This window comes from Dermacentor albipictus, chromosome 1, assembly GCF_038994185.2.
Source record: "Dermacentor albipictus isolate Rhodes 1998 colony chromosome 1, USDA_Dalb.pri_finalv2, whole genome shotgun sequence".
NCBI classification, from domain to species: Eukaryota; Metazoa; Arthropoda; class Arachnida; order Ixodida; family Ixodidae; genus Dermacentor; species Dermacentor albipictus.
The window spans coordinates 200,879,120-200,900,507 of record NC_091821.1 but is presented as its reverse complement, the minus strand read 5'-3'; the positions used below and the strand labels follow the sequence as shown (position 1 = coordinate 200,900,507).

The window sequence follows — 21,388 nt, the reverse complement described above, 5'->3', positions numbered from 1 at the left end:
CTGATACGTCTTCCAGTACGGCATTCTGTACCGAAGGAACTTCAGGAACTTCCTCCCTGATAGATCTGATCATCTTGTCATGCCCAAACATCTACGACATACTGTGCTCTTTGAGCTCCATGACGTGCCCACGGCAGAACACCATCAAGTACCTCGCACATATGACTGCATTCACCGCCGCTTCTATTGGCCCGGTCTCGCTCACTCCGTCCAACGCTATGTTGCTGCCTGTGATTCCTGCCAGTAACGGAAAAGGCCTCAGGTGTTGCCTGCTGGTCATCTCCAGCTGATCACCGTACCTGTGGAACCGTTCTTCTATGTTGGATTAGATCTCATCAGCCCTTATCCCACGTCATCCTCTGGCAACAAATGGGTAGCCGTTGCAACTGATCATGCCGCCCGATAAGCTATCACACGGGCTCTCCCGACCAGTTGCGCCACTGACATCGCAGACTTTCTCTTGCACGACATCATCTTGCTTCATGGCGCCCTGCAACAGCCGCTTACTGACTGTGTTCGTAATTTTTTGTGGAAAGTTATCGCAGACATTGTACGTTCCTGCTCCACTCAACATAAGCTGACCACCTCATACCATCCTCAAACCAATAGACTTACGGAGCAGTTGAACCGTACCCTCACAGAAATCCTGTCCATGACTGTTTCGAAAAGCCATCATGACTGGGACATTGCCCTTCCTTACATCACATTTGCCTACAACTTTCTCGCCACAATACTGCGGGAATTTCTCCATTTTATCTATGTATGGTCGCGAACCAACCTTGCTCCTTGATACTTCACTTCCTCCTGCTGCGACTTCAATAAGCGAGTATGTGTGCAATGCCATTGTCTTGGCTGACCATGCACACCAGTTTGCACGTACTCGACTGACAGCCTTGCAAACTACAATGCCTGCCACCGTAACATACAGTTTTCGCCTGGTGTGCTCGTGCTCCTGTGGTCACCCTCTTGTCATGTGGGACTTTCAGAGAACCTCCTTTCCTGGTACACGGGCCCCTACCGCATGCTGCACCAGGTGACGCCAGTGACTTTCGAAATTGAAATTTGATTTGATTTGAAATTGCTCCGGTCAGTTCTACCTTGCCTTCTACTGTAGCATCCAGTGATGTTGTGCATGTCAGTAGGCTCAAGGCCTACTGTATATATACTTGTATATAGCGTCGCGTCTGCGTCTTCTCTTGTAACAATATGAAATACTTTTGTTACATCTGATAGTCTACAAAGCTTGTGTCTGATCTAGACTGCAAAAATTTAATCTGTAAACTTGTGCTTTAATAAACCTTTTTCTTTATAATAGAACAAGATTGCACTAATTATTTTGTAGTTTTTACATACTATTTGTTTTTGTTGTTGAACAAGTGCCGGGCTGCTCTTAATCGCTCTTGAGGTTTCAGCGGGCATTGGCAATCCCTGGGTACATCAGTGGCCATGGAGATCAGTAGTCACTGAAAATGATTGTGTGGTATTAGTTGATACCAATTGTGTTTAACAGGCATTGGATCTATAGTTACTGAAACATATCATGACATGGTCTTGTAGCAGTCTCCCAGCGTTATTTATTTATTTATTTATTTATTTATTTATTTATTTATTTATTTAAAGATTCCCTCACATCTATTGGCTGAGCTGATGCTGGGTGGTGCAGGCATTACGTTGTGGGATGGTAAAAACCTGCATAGGACAGGCTTCGAAAACACATAAAAGACGTGAACTTTCGGGAACTGCAACAAAAAGTGTATCGTGTTCGACTTCCATGATCTCCATTCATGCATGATATTGCTTGGTCTTTGGCAGAGTATGCAGGTCCTCAATGTAGAACAGGTGACCACTCAGCTGTGCAAGGCTCTTAATAGCAAAGAGGTGAACTGGTATATGTTGCTCACTGCCCTCTCCGTGTATGTCACCACATACCAAGATTGCAAACTTCTTATTGGTAAGATTGCATGTTTGTGTATCTGATGGACTTTGTTGCAGCACTTTGTATTTGGAAAATTACTTTACTGAGCGCTGTTCGTGCCCATGCTGCTTTAAAGTTGCTTGATTCATAATGTGTGTGCATGCATGTATGTATGTGTACTGGAAAGTGGGGGAAGCACCATCTGCAGTGAATATGCAGTTCCTTTGTTAAGGGGGAAGTTGAGCCTTAGAGCAAAAATTAAATAAAAATCTTTATTCTTTGAGATATGCTGCTGAAAACTTGTACATATATGTAAATGCAATTGTTTCAAATATGAGATCCATTTTTGTGTAGTTTCTTCAGTTCTAATTTCATGCAAGTTTCCTTTAGTCATTTTCTGCAAAGGTTTGCAAAATATAAATTCTTCTGAGTTTGCTAAACAGGGTATCAATGGCTTCTGTATGATTCAAGGAATGCTGTAAAATCAATCTCATTGCTCTGCCTACCCTAGAACAAGCATTGTGAGACTCCAAAGTTGAGCTTCCAAAAGAACACTCTCTTGAGTTTAAACTTCAAAGTCTTGCAACCCCTGTTCTAGGGCAGGCAGAACAATAAGATTGATCTTGTGACATTCCTTGAATCATACAGAAGGCATTGATACCCTGTTTAGTGAAATCTGAGAAAGCGATATGTAAATCTTTGTAAAAAGTTTAAATAAAAGAAGCTTATGTAAAATTTGAATGAAAGGAGATGAACAAAAATGGACCTTGTATTTGAAATAAGCACACAACATTAAATATATTGAGAAGTTTTCTGCACCAGACCTCAAAGAATAACGATTTTTACAAATTTTTGGTTCAAGGCCCAGCTCCCCTTAAATAGTTATATTGCTCATAGATGAATTTGCCATGCAGGTTTAATACTGAAGATATGACATGGACTGTTTTTATAAAGTGTGTTGTAATTGCATTCCTTTGTGCAGGTCTTATTGAAACACTGCTGAAAGGCGCTTTTGAATGCCTGGACGCTGAAAACTTAGTCAGCGCCTTTCTTTTGGCTAGACATGCATCCCAAGAAGCTCCTCAGATTTTCCCTCCATATTCATCCTGGTTTGAGGTAATTCTTCTGTTTTGTATGAAAACATTTTTGTTGCGCACATTTCAATTTATTTCCTACCTGTCCTTCTTTAAGTGGTGTACTGTGGCATGATGTAAATTACTGTAAATAACTTAACTTTTGCAGTTTTTATAAATAGTTTACAGTTAATGAAAAATTGGCCTCATAAACAATTAATGGGATCAGTTTCCCATAGCACTCCTCTTGGCCATCCCGCGAAATTAGTGTCCATGAAACATGTCAAAATGAGATGGATGAGATGAAATCGTAAATACGAAACTGTTTGTAGTAACTGTGTCACTCGCAGCTACTTCAGAACCCAAGACCATGCAAATTCCTGTTGCTGGATAGGAATTTTTTTTGCGTTCAGGAATCATTGAACTTAAAAAAAAAAAGAAAGAGAGAGAGAGAGAAAAGAAGGAAAAAAAAAGAAAAGAAAAAAAATCTTGTGTTTGAAGGCAATTTTCACATGTTGGTCACCTCACTTAAGCAAAGAATAACAAACTACCATGTTAGTGGTTGAGTGAAAATGAGTGATGAGGCCAACTTTTGGTTACCCAAGAAGGCTGCATTTTTTACCATCTCCTTCTGAAGAATGAGTAAGTATTTGGTAGTAGAACAGGAGGATACTCTTAATGCTTTGTGTTGACACTTTTTTCTCATAACTTCCTTATAAGCTTGCAGCAATATTTTTTTGAAGCTCCTTGGCATTTATGGTCATAATGTCTTAGGCCGAAACAATAACACCAGAACATCCTCAGCATCACTTTTTCCCATGGTGGCCCCATGTCATACTTTTTGCCCTTGGGATTTATTTGTGAATTCTTCTCTAGAATATTTGCTACGATCAGCACTTGCCCATAGTGACAAGGGGGTCAGATAAACAGTTGTTACTTGCACCCAGCTGATGCATTTCTTCGACTTCTTCCTATCTAAAGAACTTTTTAAGAGTGCATTTAACCCTTTAAGGATGACGCATATAGATATTTAAAAAAAATTATTTTCTATCGAAATATGCAAAACACATCAAGAATAAGCATAATCAATAAATGCAAAAAATATATTGTGGAATCTTTTTCAGCAGTGAGGGGAAAAAACCGTGCAGAAAACTGGAAGTGGGCTTTACCCTAAGCCACCTATGGCTTTGCTTGGAATTTGTACAGACAGCTCTCGTCATATGCTAACCATAGGTGTACATTTCATTTGCTTTACATCACGTGTGTGATACCACCGCAGCCGGAGATTTTGCCTTGTTCTGCCTGCTCTGAATACACATTTAAAAGAAAGGGAATCGCCTGCTCAACTTCATCTTCCTCATCTTGTGTTGCTGCTCTAAACCAACAAATGATGCTTGCTGCCATTCATTCACTGTTGGCCAAAGTATGAAGCCAGAAGCTTCATACTCAATACTGAAACTCGGCAAGAAAACAAACATTTTCTGGTATGTTTACTGAAGGCATCACTAGTCCATAAAGGGTTAACATTGTAGACCATATCATATAGGTGGGGTCCTTTGTTTTAGGGCAAAACCCAAGAATTGCCAACTTTTGCACGCCAAACAAAATTTATGAAAATCAGGTCAAGTCCTCTTTCTCCCTGAAGTTTTATTCTTCCGTAAAAGGGTAAGAATAAATGCAGGTATTACAATACCAGTGAACACTGCCTGCCTTGTGTGAGGAAGTGGTCAAGATATATCATAATATTATTAATATTAATCAAATATGAATACTATATATGCTTCATTCTTACTAACATTCAAGCAAAAACAGATATGTGGTATGTTCAGTGCCTGCCAGCCTTTAGCGAATGAAAGCTTGTTGCCCTATTATTAGTCACAATTTACATAAATACGACAGTGGCATATTGCATCGCATCTTCCACACATCGCAGACATGTAAACGGCGGTAGTGCACTAGGAAGTGAATGCAATGCTGACACTACTGTGCAATGCAAGTGGTAGCTGTGGCATTGAAAGGATGTTTTCTTAACGAAGGCACGCTCAAGAAGTGCCAGTCAGTCAGGCGTATCACCAGCACTTTATGCACGGGGCCGGTTCGGACTGCTCGCAGGGTTTTTGGCCACCGCACCGAGTTCGACCACTCTCTTTTCGCATACCCTGTCAATAAACACCTTGACATTTGGTGGAGGTGCGGGGTACGACTCCATCAACGCTGGAACTTCGAAGCTGAACCCTTGAACCATTTCGGCCCATGCCGGATGATCCTGCCCGGCCTTCTCAAACCATGCCTGACGATCCAGCTCAACAAGCTGTAGTCACGCCACCAACTGTCATCTGTCCTGGCGTGCAGCGTCAGCGAGATCCTGCTATTTTTGCGGGTACCGGTATTCAGGACATCGAGGACTGGCTCACCTCGTACAACAAGAGTCAGCGTGCATAACCACTGGGATGATACGGCAAAGCTCAACAGCGAAATTTTCTACTTGAGCAACATTGCACATTTGTGGTATCGCAACCACGAATCTGACATCCCGACATGGTCGGCATTCAAGACCAACTTCACAGAAGTCTTTGGTCGTCATGCTGTCTGCAAACTTCAGGCTGAACAATGCCTGCGCGGACGTGCCCAGCAACCGGGTGAGAATTTCAACAGCTACATTGAAGATGTCGTTAATCTGTGCAACAGAGTCGACGCTACGATGCCAGAAGCCAACAAGATCAGGCATACCCTCAAGGGAATTGAGGACGATGCCTTTCAAATGTTGGTTGCCCCAAACCCGACCACAGTGTCTGTCGTCATTGTGCTCTGTCAGAGTTACGACGAACTTCGAAGGCAGCGAGTAGTCACACGACATCCGTCCTCAGAATTCGCCGCTGTCTCAGGTCTGACGCTAGATGTTGACGAGTCGCCTCTAATGCACCAGATAAAAGAATTAGTACGAGAAGAAGTTGCTTGGCACCTTTCCCTGGTGTCCTTTATAAACGCGCAACCATTCTCTCCACTGACACCGGGGTTACAGAGCGTCATCAAGGAGCAAGTCACCGAATGCCTGCCAGCTGTTATTCAACTGCCTACCGTCGCGGCGCCCCTGACACACTCTGACATCGCTGCAAGGCCGCCCTTCACTTCACGTGCACAAGCTGTTGCGTGACCGGCCTCGATTCCCTTCTCACCGCCTGCACCACAGCTACCACGTCAGCCAAATCCTTGGCGCACCGCGGACAACCCCCTAATTTGTTGCTATCGTGGTATTCCGGGACACGTTGCCTACTTTTGTCGATGCCATTTGCTACATAATTATGATAACCGCCAACCCATGAGCACTTATGCCCCTCGACAACTACAATCTCCTGTGCCGCTGGATGAAACCCCTGTTCTCGACCATGCTCGTCGTTCCCCATCCCCACGCCGCCGCTCCATGTCACCGATGAGATGCCGACCAAGCCCTCTACCTCAGGGAATCTAAGTGTCGCAGTTCCTGAGGCGAGAACTGCGTCCCCTTCGATTTGCCAAAGGCCTCGAACTAACCGAGCTTCTTTGCTGCCCGTAAGCTTACCATCTTAGGCCACGTCGTATCCAAAGAAGGCGTGCTTCCGGACCCTGCAAAACTCAGTGCAGTTGCGGAGCTCCCAAAGCCCACCAACCTGAAGACACTACGTAGTTTTGTTGGCCTCTGCTCCTGTTTTCGCTGCTCTGTGAAGAACTTCGCTATGATCATCGCCCCTTTGAATCAACTGCTGGCTGGAGACAATGCCCTATCCACCTGGTCGAAAGCATGCGATGACGCGTTCACGACCCTTCGCCATCTGCTCACCTCTCCTCCTACTTTGCGACATTTTGACCTTGCTGCCCCAACTGAGGTCCATACAGATGCTAGTGGAGTTGGCCTTGGGGCGGTTTTTGCCCAACGCAGACGAGGTCTTGAGGAATACATTGTTGCTTATGCTAGCCGCACGCTGACAAAGTCAGAGCTAAACTACTCTGTTACAGAAAATGAGTGTTTAGCCATACACTGGGCCCTTACGAAATTTCGTCGTTATGCGGCCGCCAATTTTATGTAGTAATGGACCACCATGCGCTGTGCTGGCTCTCCTCATTGAAAGACCCCTCTGGCCGCCTCGCACACTGGGTGCTCTGTTTACAAGAGTACGACATCTGGGTCGTGTACCGTTCTGGACGCAAGCATACCGATGCCGACACTCTCTCCCACTCGGCCATTTCACCTGACGTGCACAGTCTTTACCCACTCAACTTTGTCCTGTCAGCATTTGCCATCGATGACATGCGCTCTGAGCAGAGCAAGGACCTGTGGATTTTTTCGCTTTTGGAGTTTCTCGCTGATCTTCCAACTGTTGCAGCATCTAGGACACTACGGTGGCAGATGCATCACTTTGCTTTTTGCGACCAACTCCTCTACCATCGCAACCATCTCCCCGAGGATCGGCAATGGTTCCTCATAATACCGTGTCATCTTCGGGCTGATTTATGGGCATCGTTTCACACGGATCCCCAATGTGGACACGGTGGCATGTTAAAGACCTACACTCGCCTTGGGCTCCGGCATTACTGGCCTGTCATGTACAAGTTGGTTCGCAAGTACGTCCGCTGCTGCCTCGACTGCCAGCGCCGAAAGTCGGTCCCTACTTCCACTGCCACACCTTTGCAGCCACTTCCTTGTCCGTCCCGTCCATTTGATCATGTCGGAATCGACCTTTATGGTTCATTTTCTTGTACCGGGGCTGGCAACCGCTGGGTTATCGTTGCAGAGGATCATCTCACACGCTATGCAGAAACCGCTGCATTTCCATCTGCCACTGCCTAAAACGTTGGGTTATTCATACTCCGGCATTTTGTTCTTCGTCATGGAGCCCCTCGGGAACTTCTTAGTGATCGAGGCCGCGCTTTTCTATCTGAAGTCGTGACGTCGCTTCTGAAGGAGTGTCACAACATCCACAGGACCACTAGCGCATACGATCCGCAAGCGAACAGGTTGACGGAGCGTTTCAGCCGTACTCTTGGCGACATGCTCGCCATGTACGTCGCGTCCGACCATTCCAACTGGGACACTGTGCTTCCATTCGTCACGTTCGCCTGTAATACTGCCACTCAGGCCACCACTGGTTTTTCTCCGTTTTTCTTACTGTACTGCCGCGAACCTTCCTGCACCATCAGTACCATTCTATCCTACCAGCCTGACTCATCAGAATGTGTTCCTGTCTTTCAAGCTGCGCAGCATGGCGAAGAATGTAGACAACTCGCCCGCTGTCTTACCACCGCAGATCAGACACACCAGAAGCTTCGTCATGGTGGCTCTGGCCCCCCCCAAGCTTCCCTTCCGATTCATTGGTTTGGCTGTGGGTTCCACCTTTAGCCCCCGGCCTTTCTTCTAAGCTGCTTCCATGATATCATGGACCTTACCGTGTTATTGCACAAACTTCCCCCGTGAACTATGTCGTCGAGCCTGTGTTGCCATCTTCTGATCAGCGCCGTCGTGATCACGAAACTGTTCACGAAACTGTTCACGTAGATTGGCTAAAGCTCTTCTACGATCCCTCTATGCTACCTTATTCTTAGATCGCCAGGATGGCGCCTATTTCTTCGGGACACAAATGTAACGAAGGAGAAGCGCTGGTTAGCCTGGCGCATCTCCAGCGTATGAAATGTAAGGAAGAATTGCCGGTCAGTCAGGTGCATCACCAGTGTTTTACGCATGGGGCTGGTTCGGACTGCTTGCAGGGTTTTTGGCTACTGCACCGAGTTCGACCTCTCTCTCCTCGCGTGCCCTGTCAATAAACACCTTGACAGGGTGTTTAACACAAGAAAAAGCATCACACCTCTTGTGAAGCATGCCCCTGCCTGTTCTCACTACTATTTGTTTTTTTTTCCTTTGTTAAAAAAAGTGCAGTGAGCAAAGTAAACAAGGGATCACCATAAACCTTTATGTTTGCCATTTTTGTTTGTATGCTTTTTTTTTTTACTGTGAGCAGGTAATGCCTGCCAGCGAGAATTTGTATAGATAAGTTTGTGACAGAACTTTTGAGCAGCTCTCTTTGTCATTATAAGTTCCTGTGAGTGATTTCGCTTGTTTAAATGTAACAATTGTGTACAAAACGAGATCATTGCTTGTGTTAATCATTTATCATAGTTACAATGAAAATCCTAAACTTTGGGGCTGCCAGACAACAAAAACTCCAATTTCTCCCCCAGTTTGCCTCTTTAAAAAAATAACACCCGTATTTTACTCCCCGAATTAAAAAAAAAAACATAAAGCCTGAAAATGAAGTATCCTACATATATATACTATGTGTTTTCTTTTGCCAATGATTGTATATTATATAGACCAATTCGCAGCCTTTATGATCATCTCATTCTTCAAGAGGACCTTCATCTCGTTACCAAATGGTGCGAAGACTGGCAAATGAAACTTAACTCATCTAAATGTAAAATAATGACGTTCACGTTAAAAACTTCAAATCAAAGCTTTTCCTATTATATAAATACAAATGTAGTATTTCAAGCATCAGTATATAAATCTATGTATATCTGGCATTAATCTTACACCGAGCCTTTCCTGGGCCTTTCACATCGCAACCATATGTGCAAACGCTTCCAAATCTCTTGGTTATATTCATCAACTCTTGCGTAACTGCCCATCTAACATCCGTAAATTAGCATTCCTATCATTTGTATGCCCCCAGCTTGAGTTCGCGTCCCCTATATGGTCTCCCTACTACGAATACTTAATCCGTGTTACAAGCCATCCAAAACCGAGCTGGTCGATTCATTTCCTGCAATTACAACTACCAATCCAGCATTACTCAAATAAAACTTGATCTTTCCCTTCAATCACTAATTAGCCGACGCGACATAGCACTCCTGTCCTTGCTCCATAGATACGTTCACCAAATGACGCCATCAAACTTGCCACTGGAATGTGTGTCTTGCACATCACGATGACTTTATGATGATTTAAGCTTCACTTGCATTTATTAGAACACTAACGCATTTAACTTCTCGGCTCTACCATGGGCAACTCAGTTTTGGAATCCACTTCCTAACAGCACTGTCGTGCAAGTTAGCAATGATACATTTAAAGCAACTACTGAACTCGCAGTTTTCATCATAACATATATATTCATTTGTACATATGTCATGTCATATAATATGTATCATATATGTGCCATGTCTCTCTCTCTGTCTTATGTTTTTTTTTTTTCACTATGCTGTTCTGTATGCTGGTTTGAGTTGTCTCTTTCTCTGGCGATTCTTATTGTTTTCCATCTTTTTTTTTCAGTTTGTTGTTTAAATTTTGTTTGTTTCATGTGCTCGCGCTATGTGCATCATTTTGTGTGAGTGATACGTCGCTTTTTATGTTACTGTGAGCTGTACTTTTCATTCCTTTCCTGACAACTCTTTGTATTGCTTTAGCGTTTTTATTTGTAACACAGTTTTGCAAGCACATTATCATTGTAAACATCTTTAGCTCTCATGTATCGGTTTTCTGTCGTCATTTATTTGACAACGCCCCCCTTACTCAGTGGTCCCCTTGGGGCCTGTAAGGTACTTTGAAATAACGGTTTTCTGTCGTCATTTATTTGACAACGCCCCCCTTACTCAGTGGTCCCCTTGGGGCCTGTAAGGTACTTTGAAATAAAAGAAAACAAAATAATGCATCATTCTGCTGTCGTCTAGAGCTCTTAACTTTTTTTTTTTATTGCAGCAAGAGAGGGAACTTTTGGTGACTCCATTGGCACTAGTATGAACTGCTGTGAGCTATGAGCCAATAACACCTGTGTGATTGTTTGATAGCGTCATGTTTTTTTAATGCTATTTTATTAGTTCCATTTCAGTTTAAAGTATACTTATGCTGTATTTGTATCTGCGAGGCTTCATAAATTCTAAGAATTGCAGTAGATCCGAAGCGCTTGTTGGAAGCAATGCTAAGTGAAGCTTTATTGAAACCTTTCAATTAAATTCTAAGTGAAGAGGCAGGTGATAAAAATTGTGCAGATACAATGCACATGTGGGAATCTACATCAAGTGGAATGTTCATGAAGTGGCTAATTAAATGCTATGTTATTAATTAGTATGATGCATACAATAGTCTTTATTTTAATCCAGTGCAATATGTAATATGCAATGTTTGTTTTGCACTGCATAAGTTCCATCATTACTGTCATGCTAATGGTTTAGCTTATACACTACTCTGTTTGCAAACTGTGCCAAAATGCAAACAGCAGTTGATGCAGATGTAGATTGTGAGACGTCTCTGCAGAAAGGTTATGAGGATGAAGGCGATGTTTTATGTTTTTTTAGGGAAGAATGGTGAGGAGAAGTGTAACAGAGAGAAGTGTGAAACATATGTAAATGCATTTAAGGCTTCAATGCCCATTGTGTCACAGCGGCACATACCCATTGACCTAAGAATGGGGGAAGCCGAATATAAGAAACATAAGAAAACCGAAGAAGCCATTGTAAATCATGTGCTGTTTGATAAAGAGGTGTGTGTGCTTTAAAGATACCTGTGAGCCAACATTATAATACAGGTTTTATTCAGTAGCTTTTTGTTTGAAATTGCAGAACATAGGTGTGTTCACTGGGACTACTTTTTTTCTCAGAATTCTATGCTACAATAGTGAACAAAAAGATATGACATTTTGCATTTGGGTCTTGTGAACTAAACTGCTCGGAAGGTTGGTGCTGCGTTATGCCAGACCGCCAGCCTAGGGTAATTGCCTCTTGAATACACACTTTCATCTTACGTTATTCACACCACATAGCCCACCCACCGTGTACACAACTTGCATATTCCATGAATCTATATATCAACCAGTATGTCAAAGCATGTGTATGATGGTGAGAGAAATTTTAATGATATGTGGAGAAGTTAGCCAAGCAAAAGGCTTGACATGCTACTACAGGTCTAATATATGACAAGAGATCGAAAAACGAGAAAAAAGAAGAAAACGCCCATGCATCCACTTGCACAAAAACTCGGAAAGGGGCCAGCTGTGAGCATCATGAAATAAAGTTGAAAGTGGAGCTGTAGGGCGCCATCAATAAACAAAGTGTGATTGAGCTTTGTCCCTTTGGCTACACCACATAGATAGCTAGCATTTTGTTTATTGACAATGCCCTAAAGTTCTACTTTCCACTTTGTTCATTACGTGATGCTCACTGCAGCCCCTTTCCAATTTTTTGTGTGAGTGGATGTGTGTGCATTTATTCTTTTCTCTCATTCTTTGATCTCTTGTTATATATTAAACCTGTAGTAGCATGCCAAGCCTTTTGCTCAGCTAACCTGCCCACCTATCCTTGAAATTTGCAACACCAGCATACACACATATTGACATACTGGTTGATATCATCATCATCATCAGCCTGGTCACGCCCACTGCAGGGCAAAGGCCTCTCCCATATTTCTCCAACAACCCCGGTCATGTACTAATTGTGGCCATGCCGTCCCTGCAAACATCTTAATCTCATCCGCCCACCTAACTTTCTGCCGCCCCCTGCTACGCTTCCCTTCCCTTGGAATCCAGTCCGTAACCCTTAATGACCATCGGTTATCTTCCCTCCTCATTACATGTCCTGCCCATGCCCATTTCTTTTTCTTGATTTCAACAAAGATGTCATTAACTCGCGTTTGTTCCCTCACCCAATCTGCTCTCTTCTTATCCCTTAACGTTACACCTATCATTCTTCTTTCCATAGCTTGTTGCGTCGTCCTCAATTTGAGTAGAACCCTTTTCGTAAGCCTCCAGGTTTCTGCCCCGTAGGTGAGTACTGGTAAGACACAGCTATTATACACTTTTCTCTTGAGGGATAATGGCAACTGCTGTTCATGATCTGAGAATGCCTGCCAAACGCACCCCAGCCCATTCTTATTCTTCTGATTATTTCCGTCTCATGATCCGGATCCGCAGTCACTACCTGCCCTAAGTAGATGTATTCCCTTACGACTTCCAGTGCCTCGCTGCCTATTGTAAATTGCTGTTCTCTTCCGAGACTGTTAAACATTACTTTAGTTTTCTGCAGATTAATTTTTAGACCCACTCTTCTGCTTTGCCTCTCGAGGTCTGTGAGCATGCATTGCAGTTGGTCCCCTGAGTTACTAAGCAAGGCAATATCATCAGCGAATCGCAAGTTACTAAGGTATTCTCCATTGACTTTTATCCCCATTTCTTCCCAATCCAGGTCTCTGAATACCTCCTGTAAACACGCTGTGAATAGCATTGGAGAGATCGTATCTTCCTGCCTGACGCCTTTCTTTATTGGGATTTTGTTGCTTTCTTTATGGAGGACTACGGTGGCTGTGGAGCCGCTATAGATATCTTTCAGTATTTTTACATACGGCTCGTCTACACCCTGATTCCGTAATGCCTGCATGACTGCTGAGGTTTCGACAGAATCAAATGCTTTCTCGTAATCAATGAAAGCTATATATAAGGGTTGGTTATATTCCGCACATTTCTCTATAACCTGATTGATAGTGTGAATATGGTCTATTCTTGAGTATCCTGCCTGGTCCTTTGGTTGACAGAAGTCTAAGGTGTTCCTGATTCTATTTGCAATTACCTTAGTAAATACTTTGTAGGCAACAGACAGCAAGCTTATCGGTCTATAATTTTTCAAGTCTTTGGCGTCCCCTTTCTTATGGATTAGGATTATGTTAGCGTTCTTCCAAGATTCCGGTACGCTCGACGTTATGAGGCATTGCGTATACAGGGTGGCCAGTTTCTGTAGAACAATCTGCCCACCATCCTTCAACAAATCTGCTGTTACCTGATCCTCCCCAGCTGCCTTCCCCCTTTGCATATCTCCCAATGCTTTCTTTACTTCTTCTGGCGTTACCTATGGGATTTCGAATTCGTCTAGACTATTTTCTCTTCCATTATCGTCGTGGTTGATATAGTATACAGTTTTTTTGTGATACATGTGTGGAATATGCAAGTTGTGTGCACAGTGGGTGAGCTATGCAGTGTGAATAACATAAGGGGGCAGTGCCTGTTCAAGACTATTGCTTTAAGCTAGCAATCGGGCATAACGCAGCACCAACATTATGTTCAATTTAGCTCACAGGACCCAAATGCAAAATACCACCATGTCTTTTTTTTCACTACTGTATATAAGCTGAAGCATCTGATGGCACACACACAATTTTTAAAGGGGTCCTGAACCACACCTCAGGCTTGGTGAAAAAACACAGCCCGCAGATAGCATACGCTGCTGTGAACATGTCAGCCAAATTTTGCCGTTGTGTGTAGCATGAGGAGCTCGCAAGTGAAAGACAAAGTCACCTTTTTCTCAAACACTCCCTTTTCAACAGAAGCCTTCTCCTCATTATTTTCGGGCTGCCATATTTCTTCATATAGCAGATTCTTATACACAGCTGCTATTGGCCAATAACTGACATCAGTAAAGAAGCATGCTTGGGTAAGTTTGCTTCCTTTTACTATTACTATGTATACTTATTGATGCAGTTTAATAAACAGGCTGAAGTAAGCGAAAATCTACGTTACGAATTTCGATAGGGATTACGTACTTCCGGATGTACGACTGTCATACTATCCCCGACTATCATCTGCTAACTCTCGGCCACGCCCACCTGCATAGGAATGAAACTTTGGCAACATTGCTTATCAGTGTCGTAGCTGCCTGGTCTCGCTAATTTCTATTAGTTTTGAACAGTCAACTAGCCTTGAACTATGCAAAACTTAAGTCAGACCAGACACACACTTGCCAGCACATGCTCACTCCTGGCAGCTCCTGGCTAGATGCCTTGGCCATCGCCTCCTCCATTTTTTCAATGCCAATGCAATCCCTCGCTCCCCAATGGGAGCCATTGGTGCACCTTAGTTCAGTGAGTTGCCGCGATGCAACGATACCCAGATGGTACGGCTGCTTGCGTCACGTGTGCATCTGAGTGTGCACCGCTGCTTTTCTGATGGAAAAGCAGTAGACGCTCCGTCCCTGTGTCTGTCAGTTTATCACGCGTCTGTCAGGCTTCCTCCGACTTCCTTCATGAGGCGCCAACTAGATGGTACTCTCCCCCATGACCGTAAAGCAGGTTTGAACGCTAGCCAACGGGCGAGAGTAGGATGGACGATAGGAGAGGGTAGTGAATGGTAAGATCGGCTGCATCTGGGTGGCATTAAAGAAAACTAGAGGGAAGCTACTTTGGCAGACTACACTTCCTATTAAGCTATTGCACAAAATGCGCAATTTGGATGTGGCTACTATCCTTTGGTCAGTCTGGTGCAGGACAAAGCTGGTCCACACGAGATAGCACGTCCAGACTGGAGCACATGAGTGCAAATGCACACTCCAGCCCTGTCATGCACATAGTTAACTACTGCAGTTTCATGTAGCTGCAGTTGCATGTAGTTGCATGTTAGCAACTGCGTGGTGCTGCGACAAGCGTGCTTGCTAAGCTTGCTATGGCTTGCTGAGGCCAACAGCGTGTTCTGATTGGTATATTAGTATCTGTGGGCGATGTGATGTTGGCGCTTGGTGATGCCCAAATGCTAACATCTGTCGAACAGGTCGTCTTCTTCCCAAGTTGCACACTCTAGTGTGTCGCCATCATGGTTGAAGCTCGTTACGTTGGGAATCCTTTCAACGCGAGTCCGGAGTGTGGCATCCATCGCTTAGCCGATATTTGCGCTGCTGATGTACTCACACGAGCAAATGTGAAGGAAGTTTGGTCAACCCTCAGAAATTGTGCGACTGTTGTAGAGATAAGTGCGAAAGGAAATGTGCCACTCATGTCACTCGGTGTGAGAATAGCTGTGTGTCGCTATCTAGTACACTGTAGCACAGCAAAGGGTTGAGACATCATGAACTCAACCGTAAGCTGAGAGATAGCGTATGAGTTTGGTGCGTTGTAGGCACCAAAATAAGTAGTGGGTTCTATGTGAGCATACAAAATCAAATTTGAAGTGCCTGCCACAGTGACGTTGAGTAGGCGGATTGTTGTGGGCACCACCCCGCTCAACTCTAGCCATTGCGGTGCAAGGCATTGAAGAATAATTGGGAGCACCGTGAAGGGGATCATAAGTAATCTTTGATTGCTAATAACTTCACTTCTGCTGAATGCGTTGAAGTACTTTTTACGGCATAGTATTCCTGAAATAGCCTTTTTTAAATGCCAAATGCATTTCTCGACTTCGATAAAAAGTATTGTAGGACCCCTTTAAAAATGAGATAGCCCAAATTAAGAAAATCAAATAAGGCATTTAATGTGTGCTATTCCATTAAGAGGTCTGTGTGCTTTAGCGATATGTGCAGGTTTTACATCATGATATATTGCTTGGTTACACAGAACAGAAGTGTGCCCACTCGCACTACTTTGTAGATCAACATACTATGGTTATTAAAGGGGCCCTGAACCACTTCTTATAGAAGAGGAGAAATGCATTTGAAGTTAAAATAGGCCATTTCCGAAATACTTTGCCGTAAAAGTATGTCACTGTGTTCAGCAGAAGCAGAGTTATTGGCGATCAAACACGCTCTTCACTGTGCTCCAGTTCCTTCTTCAATGCCTTGCACTGCAAAGACTACGGCAAAGCGGGGCGTGCCCACAATGCTCTGCCTTCAAAATGTCACCGTGGTGCGCAGATGAAATTTACTTTTGGATGTTAATGTAGATGCCACTACTTCTGGTTTTGGTGCCTACGATGCGCCACATGTAAGCCAAACGCAGTTGTCCTCAGCGAGCCACAGTGCACTTCGCTAGTGGGCTCATGGTGGCACACCGCGGCAACCGCAGTATCTATGCTACGTAGAAGACCGCAGCTACGTGCAACTGTAGTGTGTATGCACAGTGTTTGCTTTGTGCACAACAGGGCTTGAGTGCATGCTCACCCTCATATGCTACAGCTGACCATGCTACGTGGTGCAGACCGGCTTTGTCCTTCGCCAGCTTGATTGATGAGTAGTCATCATCAGCAGCAGCCTATTTTATGTCCACTGCAGGATGAAGGCCTCTCCCTGCGATCTCCAATTACCCCTGTCCTGTACCAACTGATTCCAGCTTGTGCCTGCGAATTTTCTCATTTCATCACCCCACCTAGTTTTCTGCCATTTGTCGACTGCGCTTCCCTTCTCTTGGCGCCCATTCTGTAACTCTAATACATAGTCCACCGGTTATCCATCCTACACATTGCATAGCCTGCCCAACTCCATTTCTTCCTCTTAATGGTATTTAGAGTATTGGCTATTCCGGTTTGCTCTGTGATCAACACTGCTCTCTTCCTGTGACTTAGCGTTATGCCTAGCATTTTTCGTTCCATCCCTCTTTGTGCAGTCTTCAACTTGTTTTTGAGTTTCTGTGTCACCCTCCAAGTTTCTGCCCCATATGTTTGCTCTGGTAGAATGCATTGATTGTACACCTTTCTTTTCAATGATAGTGGTAAGGCCCCCAGTCATGATCTGGCAATGCCTGCCATATGCACTCCAACCCATTTTTATTATTGTGTAAATTTACTTTTCATGATCAAGAAACCCTGTGAGTAATTGACCTAGATAAACATACTCCTTCATGGATTCTAGAGGCTGAATGGTGATCTTGAACTCCTGTTTCCTTGTATTGTACATTATCTTTGTCTTCTGCAATTAATATTCAACCCCACTTTTACACTCTCTCTGTTAAGGTCTTCAATCATTTGTTGTAATTCGTCCGCAGTGTTGCTGAACAGGAAAATCTCATCTGCAAACCGAAGGTTGCTGAGATATTCGCCATTGATCCTCACTCCTAAGTCTTCCCAGTTAAATAGTGTGAATACTTCTTCTAAGCATGCAGTGAATAGCATTGGAGAGATCACGTCTCTTTGCCTGAACACTTTCTTTACAGGTATCTTTCTACTTTTCTTGTGGAAAACCAAGGTAGCTGTGCAGTCTTTGTAGATATTTCCGAAGATATTCATGTAAGCCTCCTGTACTCCTTGATTCCGCAATATCTCTATGACTGCTGGTATCTCTACTAATCAAATTCCTTTTCATAATCTACGTAAGCCATATAGAGAGGTTGATTGTACTCAGCATATTTCTTGATTACCTGATTGATGGCATGAATGTGATCCATTGTAGAGTACCCCTTCCTGAAGCCAGCCTGTTCTCATGGTTGACTGAAGTCAAGTTTTGCCCTTATTCTATCAGAAATTATCTTGGTGAGTATTTTATTTAATACTAAAGTAAGCTAATGGGCCTATAATTTTCCAATTATTTACCGTCTCCCTTTTTGTGGATTAGTATAACGTTGGCATTCATCCAGTTCTCTGGAACCCTTTAAGTCCTAAGACATTTTGTATAAAGGGCCGCAAGCTTTTCAAGCATGATGTCTCCTCCATGTTTGATTAAGTGTACTGTTATTCCATCTTCTCCTGCTGCTTTTCTCCGTGTCGTGTCTTGCAAGCCCATTCTAACTTCATTGCTAGTTATGGAGGGAACCTCTGTATCCTGTGTATCCTGTTCATTGCTACATCAAATGGTGGTAGCTTGGCTACTCTAAGTACTGTATATGTCAGCATAGAATTCTGCTGTTTTTACTATATCTTCGAAATTGCTTGTGATGTTACCCTACTTATCTTTCAGTGCATAACCTTGGCTTGTCCTATGCCATGTTTTCTTCTCACTAATTTCATGTTGCATCCGTATTTTACTGCTCCCTCAGTCTTCCTCACATTATAATTTCGAATACCCCTTACTTTCCCCTTGTTGATCAGTTTTGATAGTTCCCCGTATTCTATCTGATCTCTTGAGTTGGACACTTTCATGCTTTGTCGTTTCTTTATTAGGTCCTTTGTTGCTTGGGAGAGCTTACCTACTGTTTGCCTTGATGCCTTACCTCCCACTTCAATTGCTGCTTTTGAAGCCAGCCTAGTTACTATTTCATTCATTACCTCTATGTCGTCTTCATCTCTCTATTCTAGAGCTGCATATTTGTTTGGAAGCACTAGCCTGAATTGGTTTGATTTTACCCTTGCTGCGTCTAGATTTGCCTGCTTCTTCTTGACTAATTTCACTCTTTCTCTCTTGATATTGAGGGAAATCCTAGACCTCACTAACCTATGACCGCTGCAGTTTAACCTACCTAACACTTCTACATTCTGCACTGTGCTGGGATCAGCAGAGAGTATGAAATCTAATTCATTTTCTGTTTCTCCATTATGGCTTTTCCATGTCCACTTCCTGTTGCTATGCTTCTTGAAGAAGGTATTGATTATTCTGCTGAGCTTATCGCTTTCCACGAATTCTACCAAGATCTCTCCTCTAGTGTTCCTAGAATCTATGCCGTAGTTGCCAGTTGCTTGTTCATAGGCCTGCTTTTTCCCCACTTTTGCATTGAAGTTGCCCATGACTACAGTATACTGAGTTTTCACTTTTCTCATCGCTAATTCAACATCTTCATAAAACTGTTCTATTTCTTCATCATTGTGATTGGAGGTTGGAGCGCAGGTTTGTACTACCTTTATTCTATTCTCTGAGGTCTGCTCAGGTGTTTCACAGCGTTCCATCCTTGGACCCCTGTTCCTAATTTGCATTAATGATCTTCCCTCGCTTATCAACTCCCATATTCATCTGTTTGCTGATGATTGCGTCACTTTCAGAGAAATCGCCAATGCTAACGATATTGAATTACTTTAGTCGGACCTTACCACTATAGGGAACTGGTGCAATGAATGGTTAATGGAGCTAAATATTAGGCAAAGGCATGCGTGTGTCTAGGAAAACATATCATACTGTCGTACTACATTGACAACATGTCGTTTGAATCAGTTTCTTCATATAAATATCTTGGTGTTTACATCACTTCTAACCTCAGCTGGTCTCTTCATGCTGAGAACATAATTAAAAACGCTAATCGCATGCTTGGCTACCTACATCGCAACTTTTTCAACTTACCTACTAATTTGAAACTTTTGTTATATAAAACTTTAATATGACCCAAACTCGAATACACGACTCCAGTATGGGACCCTGCTTATGAAAACCTAATCACTGACCTTGAGATGGTTCAAAATAACTCTGCACATTTTATTCTTGCTGCCTACAACCGCACAGCGAGTATAACTAACATGATATCTAATCTTTGCCTCCCATCGCTGGCATCTCGCAGAAAAGTGTCTCGTATTGCCCTCTTCCACTAGTTCTACCATCATCATACTCTACGAGATTACCTGATCCCCCATCCAATTTATGTATCCTGCCGCATTGATCATCAGTACAAAGTAGGCATTTTGTCATGTAACACTAAAAGTTTTTCACCATCATTCCTGCCGTGAACCTCACCTGACTGGAACCATCTTCCCGCTGAAGTTGTAGGCCTTACTAATTATGAACAGTTCCGTGAAGCCTTAGCTAATATTGTATATACAGGTGCCATTTAAACACTCATGTAACCAATTGTATTTGTCTTCATACCTTGCTGGTGAAGCAGCGCACTCACACGGACACAGTGAAGGCACACAAGAAAAGACGACACTCGCAGCGAGTGTCATCTTTTCTTGTGTGTCTTTACCGTGTCCGCGTCAGTGCGATGCTTCACCAGCAAGGTACGATGATCAATAACCAACTAGCCCAACTTTCCACATTACTGAACTGTATTTTTCTTCTTCATTCTTTTGTATTTACCTTGGCCCTGAAGGGTATAATAAATGAAATGAAAAAAATGAAATACCTCCTATTTAGCTTTATTATGGTTACTGCTACCCTCTCATTAAAGGGTCCGACTACCAATTTTCATGGTACCCATTTTTTTAGTGCAATGGAGAGCTTACCAATCAGAGTGTCTAATCATTAAGTGCTAATGCGGAAAATGCCATGAAACATTTTTATAAGAATTTTTTTATCTGCAGTGATGATGTAGTCGTTCACTGGAAGTATGCTGAAAATGGTGGTAGGTGAGCGCTATAGCGATTATACGCCGGCATTAATGGGAGGTAGATTACAAGTGTGGCCATAGCTGTGACAAAGCATGATTTTGTTTGTCAAGTCGATATTCCTGCAATTTATGTTTTCCAAATTGTTAAAGTATTTCTACGATAATAGCTACGTGTTTTCATGGTTTCTTGTCCAACTGCTTTGATATTTAACCAGTCAAAACGAAACCAATTGGATCGAAAACAAAATGATGCACTTACACGTGCTACAGAGTTCAGCGTGCTGCTGCAGCCACGTGTGATATTCTTATTTCCGAAGCATAGAATAATGCGCGAGTGTCTAATAATATACTAACTGCAATTTTAAGCAATATTTATGCTGTGATTAATAACAGTCGACTTACGTGCAGTATCTAACAGACTACATCCGAAGTAGCAATATTTCACCGCCAGGCCTTGCCACTTACTGGTTTTTGAAATTTTCTTTGCCAATTTAAAATTATAATTTCTACTTA

The 21,388-nt window shown here is 43.1% G+C and overlaps 1 protein-coding gene across 2 annotated transcripts in view; it reads left to right on the top strand.

Moving 5' to 3' along the window:
* LOC135903144 (Fanconi anemia group A protein homolog) overlaps window positions 1–21,388 on the top strand; it is an 88,694-nt gene that overhangs the window by 21,024 nt on the left and 46,282 nt on the right. For both annotated transcript variants that reach the window (XM_065433549.1, XM_070530716.1), the window contains exons 12-13: window positions 1,813–1,951; window positions 2,898–3,031. In XM_065433549.1, the coding sequence (XP_065289621.1) occupies window positions 1,813–1,951; window positions 2,898–3,031 (273 nt within the window). The remainder of the gene's footprint in view (window positions 1–1,812; window positions 1,952–2,897; window positions 3,032–21,388) is intronic.